The 7500-nt window shown below is 44.8% G+C and overlaps 1 protein-coding gene across 1 annotated transcript in view; it reads right to left on the minus strand.

The window, feature by feature from the left end:
- The window catches only part of LOC143291032 (uncharacterized), a 234397-nt gene that overhangs the window by 12225 nt on the left and 214672 nt on the right, over window positions 1–7500 (minus strand). The window contains exons 25-30 of the mRNA XM_076600618.1: window positions 7466–7500; window positions 6626–6805; window positions 4749–4841; window positions 3782–3805; window positions 1899–1972; window positions 1–1090 (exon numbers count right to left, since the gene is read on the minus strand). The exon at window positions 1–1090 is cut by the window's left edge and continues 470 nt beyond it; the exon at window positions 7466–7500 is cut by the window's right edge and continues 214 nt beyond it. Coding sequence (XP_076456733.1) covers window positions 1–1090; window positions 1899–1972; window positions 3782–3805; window positions 4749–4841; window positions 6626–6805; window positions 7466–7500 — 1496 coding nt within the window. The remainder of the gene's footprint in view (window positions 1091–1898; window positions 1973–3781; window positions 3806–4748; window positions 4842–6625; window positions 6806–7465) is intronic.

Genomic DNA, 7500 nt, shown 5'->3' on the forward strand with positions numbered 1-7500 from the left:
CCGCGACAGAAGCCAGTCGTGCTCCTCCTCCGCCCCTCGCCGCACCTCCCCCGGGTCCACGCCCTGAACGTGCAACAACTGCGCGCGCTGACCTTGACCTTGACCCGCACCTCCGCCGCTACTACTACCACTACCACCACTCACCCCTTCTCCTCCTCCTCCTCCTTGCTTCTTCCCCCCTCCCCGTTCGGGCCAGGACAGGAAGCCAGCTTTCTCTGGGGGGCTCTCCTCGAAAAACTTCTTCCGGGCGGTTCTGGGCGAAACGCCTCCGATGAGTCTTCGCGGGAGGCTGTAGCTTCCTCTCCCCTCGCCGGGCAGGGGCGCAGAAGGCTCGGGCTGGGTAGGGGTGGTCGTGGCGGAGGCGGAGGTCTGTCTAACCGTGGGCTTGCTCATCCAGGTGGGCTGGGAGTCCACCGACAAGCTCTTGGTCAGCGTCCGGGGCCTCGTCGCAGCAGCCGGAGCTTTGGACACGTCGGTGGACGACGACAGGGAGGTGGTGGTGGTCGTGGTGGTGGTGGTGGTGGCAGAGGCTGAACGTGTGGAGGAAAACAGCATCTGCTTCTTCTCCTGCAAGGAGGAGGAGGAGGAGGGGGTGGGGGTGAGGTAGGAGTGGTGGTGGGAGCTGGCAGGTCCGCGGAGCGGCGGCGTCGTAGTGGTGGTGGTCTCCTTCTTCCCTGGGCGGTGAGGAGACCCCGTGGTGGTGGTGGTGGTGGTGGTGAGAGCCGAAGAAGACGTCTCCAGGAGAGTTCTGGAGGTTGGCGAAAGGTCTGTCACGTGGTGGTGGTGGTGAACGTCCGGGGACGTGGCACGTGACCCCTGGGCGCTGCGCGTGCCGGAAGTGTAGGAAGGAGTCTTGCTGAGGGCCTGCGAGGGAGCCAGGGGGCGGAGGAGGGAGGAGGGAAGTGTGACGTCACTGGCTGGGGACGAGGCCCCTTCTTCCAATGACGAACTTCGCTGTGCTGTGTGGTGCAGGCCCGAGCTTTCCGTCACGACTGCAGTGACGTCAAGCACGGGGAAAATGTCGTCACCCTCCTGACGTAGATCGTTGAGTTCCTCGCGTAGTAGTTCCAACTCAGAGCTCGAAAGACTCCTGTGGGGGGAAGGCATTGCATGGAAGATGTTAATCTTTGCTTCATTGATACAAATTCAAAAGATGTCAACGTTTTGTTTTTTGCAGTGGATACCTGATGAGATATACAGTTAATGTTTATGGCTTGAAAATCTATTTTACCTGGAGCTGCTTCATAAAAGATATGTGACAAAAAAAGTAGACATTAATGAAAATCACGGAGTTGACCAACAGATGTACATGTTCTGGCTTTTGTGTAATATCACTGGCCTTTATATTCTGGTTGTATACTACTACTACTACTACTACATGAAATCAAAGAAGGTATAGGCCTACTGACCGAACTTTCAGGTAGGTATTTACTGAATTCGACTAATTCAAGATTCAAACACTCGACTGTTGGCCGCCGTTCTTTCTCTGTCTCTGGACCTTGCAGTTGGAATGAACTTCTTCTTTCGCTTCGTCAAGTTTCCACACTCAGCTCTTTCAAGTCTGGCCTTAAAACCCAACTCTTCCCAAAATATCCTCCCTTTCCTGCCTCTTCCTTGTCTTCAGTTTCTCCAGTTTTAGAGTTATGCATGCGTGTGAATGACTGGTGCGAAACGCTTTGATTTGTCTATCCACAAGATTCGGCGCTATATAAATATTATTATTATTATCATTATTATTAAGTGTACCATAAAATAAGGCAACATAAAGGTAGAAAAATGATGATGTCTTTAGTAACCTAGCCGAATATTTGCACAACTTCTATGGGTTGAAAAATGATCATGTCTTATATATTCATGCACTAAATAATCAGATGATTAAATGACTTGTTGAACAATACCTTCGAATCCGGCCGCTGCCATTGCTCCCAGTTTTGGTGAGCTGGTCAGCTGCTGAGCTGATTTGTACCAAAGCCTGAAACAGACAGGTCATTCTTGTTTGTTTGACATGCAGAAAGTTGAGAGAGACAGAGACAGAGACAGAGACTCGGAAGATTTATTCACTCAAGAGCCACAGCCCCATATGAACAAGCGACGATAACAAAAAGTTGGAAAGGTCACCATAACTGTTGTTAGAATCTGTTCAAAGCTATTTCAAATATTTCCACTAGCTAACTTTAAGAAACCCAGGCAATAGCGTCGCTCAGAACTTAGAAGTTCTATACAGATACCTTACCAGTTTGCGAATAATACCATTATCATTAGGTTATCCGCATGACAGACAGCAGGATCCCGAAGATGCTCTTGTATGGCCAGCAGAAAGAAGGTCACCGCAAACTTAGAAGACCCTGCAAGCGCTTCAAGGACACCTTGAAGACAAACCTCAAAACCTGTGACATAGACATCACTTCCTGGGAAACTGATGCCCTTGACCGATCTCGCTGGAGAATGCTGTGCTCTAGTGGCATAAAGACGTTTGAAAACAAGAGAACGCTGCCCATTAAGGAGAAGCGTGAGCGAAGGAAGCAGGGCTCAACTTCTTGAGACGTTTTCCCTTGCAACACCTGTGGGAAGTGCTGCGCATCCAGAATCGGCCTCTTCTCCCATATGAGGACACACACCGACAGATAAGCCTGCCTGCCTACTCATCCGTCAGTCCGACGGGAGACCCCATCAGTAGGTTATACATACCATCAATGACTACATTCTAAACAAACATGGCTGTCCATGATCCCTCCGCTTTGGAACAAGTTTCAATCGCAGATCATCAGCGCAAGACACTTCCATACTAAATGAACTTCCATCTTCAGATGTTTTCCAGCACAAAGCACACAACCTCACTGAATATTACGACATGAAATCTAAGTACTGTGCATTTTTGTAGCGGCGGTACCTGTGCATAATTATTGAGGTGTCAGCCCACACCACAAAAGATAATTCTTCACTGAGTGTGCAGAAGCATATGCTCTGCACGACAATATGTCCGTATATCAATAATATAACACACACACACACACACACACACACACACACACACACTAACATATACATACATACAAAAATACAAACATATATATATATATATCTACACACACACACACACACACACACACACACACACACACAGATCACAGTTACGGCCCCAATGGTTTAAAACACACATGCAGTCCTTTATTATAAGCCGCTGAGTAAAATTAACTAAGAACAGAAAAACACAATGGATAAAAAAATTCGAATTATTTACAGTCAGAAAATCATGTAGGGTATGCTGCTGTTGGCCTTAGATTAGAAAATAAAAAGAAGAGATCGAAGATATTAGGAACACTTCACAAAATGTTGGAAAGAAATTCCCCACCACACACATTTTCACCCATCTCTACAAGCACAAACACTTGCGCGCGCGCACACACACACACACACACACACACACACACACACACAATACTTACAGACACAGATTCCTAATCGATATATGTCGTCCAAATGCAAAGCCTTGTGAATTGATCCTTCTAACAGAAATACAGCCAAGGCTGGCGAAATTTGTTCATGAATGTTTCTCTTCTTAATATGCTCATGTTTATGTTTCATTGTGTCTTATAAACTTTAAGGTTTTATGACAATAAAAAGTATTCTATTCTATTCTATTCACACACACACACACACACACACACACACACACACACACACACACTGCTCAGTCACATGCATGTAACCTTCCCCATTTTCTCCCTCAAACTGCTCCCCAACTCACGTTCATGGAGATGGTCCAGCGAACTGCTCTTACCTCTTTGATGTATTTGAGCAGGTCCTGAAAAAGGAAATGGAGAAAAACTTATTCATACATATAAATATGATGGCGTCAGAAATAGTAGGAGAATAAAGAAACACACACACACACACACACACACACACACAGAGGATGGCAAGCTGTAGAAAGCAGGCAATGATGATGATGATGATGATGTCAGATGACAGAACACGATACAATGCAATACAATACAACGCAATGCAACACAATACAATAGAACATGATACAATACAATGCAATGCAATGCAACGCAATACAATAGAACACGACACAATGCAATACAATACAATAGAACATGATACAATACAATACAACGCAATGCAACACAATACAATAGAACATGATACAATACAATACAATGCAATGCAATGCAACGCAATACAATAGAACACGATACAATACAATACAATACAATGCAACGCAACACAATACCATAGAACACGATACAATGCAATACAATACAATGCAATGCAACACAATAGAACATGATACAAAAAAATACAATGCAACGCAACGCAACGCAACACAATACAATAAAACATGATACAATACAATGCAATACAATACACCTTTTATCAGGTGACCACACGGGGAATTTGTTTCTATATCTGCTCCATAAACATCCATCGATCAAGAATCACACAAACGCAAGGAGAAGACTATACAGGCGCAAAACATTTTCTCTCAAAAGATTTAAAAAAAAAAAAAATCATCAGCATAAAGCAAGAAATGGCCAATATAAAAAAACAACAACAAAACATCAGCATACAGCAAGAAAATCAAAGAACCACACAAACGCAAGGAGAAGTCTATACAGGCGCAAAACACTTTCTCTCAAAAGATTATAAAAAAAAAATCATCAGCATAAAGCAAGAAATGGCCGATATATATATATATAAACCTATCAGCACACAGCAAGAAAATCGTCAGACTTGATACTTACACGATCGAAGTCGCTGAGGCCAGTAGACACGGTGACCTGCGGTTTCTCTTCTTCTGTTGCCAACGTGGATCCCAGCTCACGGAGACGAACCAGCTGATGACATGAGAAAGTTCATGAATACGAAATTATAAAAGAAAAAGAAAAGAAAGAAAGAAAGAAAGAAAGAAAGAAAATCAGCGTCGAACGTGAAACTGACTTACATTGTAATGTTAGAATTCTCAGCATTTTTAGAATGCTTTATGAGATTAATTTGGGCTAGAATTTGATTATAGTGGAGAGTGTCTTGCCCAAGTACATCCCCACTCTCGGCCAGAAGGGTTTTAGGACAGTCGGCGTTGTGATGGTTCCCAAAGGCCAACTAGCCCACAAGGCTGCAGCACTAAGAGCCAGTGCAATTTTAATAATAATAATAATAATAATAACGGATACTTATATATAGCACACTATCCAGAAATCTGCTCTAGGTGCTTTACAAAAACGCTTTTGATAACATAAAACATTATATCTATGTTACATACACACACCAAAATGTGACCACACACACACACACACACACACACACACACACACACACGCACGCACGCACGCACGCACACACACACACACACACTGCATACATACATTTTAACATACATGTGTATCTAACAGCTACCCTAACACATACACACACATAGGCAGGCACATACTTACATAAACACACGCACACACAATACACATTCATATACATGCATGTAGTTGTGGGCCTGCCACAACTGAACTTATTGCTGAGGGAAAAGGTGAGTTTTGAGACGAGATTTAAAAGATGCGAGGGAATCAGAATGACGGAGGTTATCAGGGAGCTTGTTCCACGTCTTTGGCGATTGAAAAGAAAACGATCTGTGTCCATAGGTCTTACTTCTGACGTGAGGTATCCTGAGAAGTCGAGTATCAGAGGAAGAACGGAGCTGGCGAGACGGGGTATAGATATGGATGAGTTCAGAAAGATACTTTGGGCCAGATCCGCTGACTGCAGAAAAGGTCAGAGTGGATAGCTTATAGTCTATTCGATCAGAAACAGGCAACCAGTGGAGAGACTGAAGGAGAGGAGAAACATGGTCAAATTTAGAAGCTCTGCAAATGAGTCTGGCAGCGTTATTCTGAATTCGTTGGAGTCTGTCTAACAGGTATTTGGGAAGGCCGGCCAAAAGAGAGTTGCAGTAATCCAATCTTGAGAGAACCAGAGAGCATACAAGTGTCTTGGTTGCATCGGTTGAGAGATAGTGGCGGATAGAGCTGATTCTACGCAGTTCCAAATAGGCAACTTTACAGATATTCGAAATGTGCTGTTGGAAGGAAAGAGACTGGTCCAGGATTACACCAAGACTGCGAACAGAGGGAGAAAGTGAAACAGGTGTGCTATTGATCAGAACAGAGTCAGGAAAGGAAGGATGTTGACGAAACTTCTTTGGACAGGTTATCATAAATTCAGTCTTATCATCATTTAATTGCAGCTTGTTGAGAGTCATCCAGTCCTTTAGGCCAGCAATGCACTCCTGTGTTTGAGTCACCAGTGCATCAAATTCAGCTATGGAAGCCGACTGATAAAGTTGTGTGTCATCAGCCTCCTAGTTTGAGAGTCATAGTCTTTCACAAAAAGACTAAGCTGTAAATGGTTTCCCACTGACTGGAGAAACCATTGATAATACAGCTCTCACTTTGCTGTTGGCCCAAATGTAAACTTATGTCAATCTGTGATTTTAGCCGAGTGTTGGGCACTATCAAAAGTACATCTCCACGTTTGTTTTTGTTTGTTTTGTTGTTGTTGTTGTTGTTGTTGTTGTTTTTTTCTCTCCTTTTTTTCTGACACTGCCAGTCACACACTACTGAGAAAATCTCACCCCAGTCAAGATGTCGTCCAGCGCGCGCGCGTCACGTGCTTGCTGCTGCCGCGTCTCCACGAGGCGTTTCGTCATTTCCGCCCGCTCTTTGCGCGCCTGCTGCACTTCTCTCTCCGCGTAGTCCTGAATCTCCATCACCCGTCTCTGGAGAGACCCCTGCCACTTGACGCGAGACTCCAGCTGGAGGGAGAAGACGTCATCAATGGCGTTGTTAATGACGTCAATTATTGTCCATCAGTCGTGAGTTTCGTTGGAGATATAATTTTTGGTCTTTTTTGGTGTGTGTGTGTGTGTGTGTGTGCGTTTGCGCGCGTGTGTGTACACACGCATAAACACACACACACACACACACACGCATACACAGTCCACCTTCGGATGAGTGTTGAAATATGTTTGTGCACAGATACAACCACAAGCTTCTACAAACACTTTTAACATTTAATTCTCTTGGGAGTACACTCCAGACGAATATAATACGATTCACAGACACACACACACACACTGACACACACACTGACACAGACACACACACACACACACACACACACACTGACACAGACACAGACAGACACACACACACTCACACACACACCGGCACACAGAGCTATAGAGTATAATCATATAGGCCAAATGGGAATAGGCAAATCGGGAAAACCAATGCCGTGATAGGCAAAATGGGTGATGGGCGAAAAGGGAACAGCAAAAATCAAGGATAGGCGAATCGAGATGACAAAACACCCAGCCACAAACCCTAACGTTACCCTAACCCACACACACCAAACATCACTCACACAGAGACACCACCACCACCACCTCACACCGCCACCATCCAAAACCCACCTCCGCCACCTGCTTTTCCCTCTCCCTCCTCTCCC

This window comes from Babylonia areolata, chromosome 16, assembly GCF_041734735.1.
Source record: "Babylonia areolata isolate BAREFJ2019XMU chromosome 16, ASM4173473v1, whole genome shotgun sequence".
Lineage (NCBI taxonomy): Eukaryota > Metazoa > Mollusca > Gastropoda > Neogastropoda > Buccinidae > Babylonia > Babylonia areolata.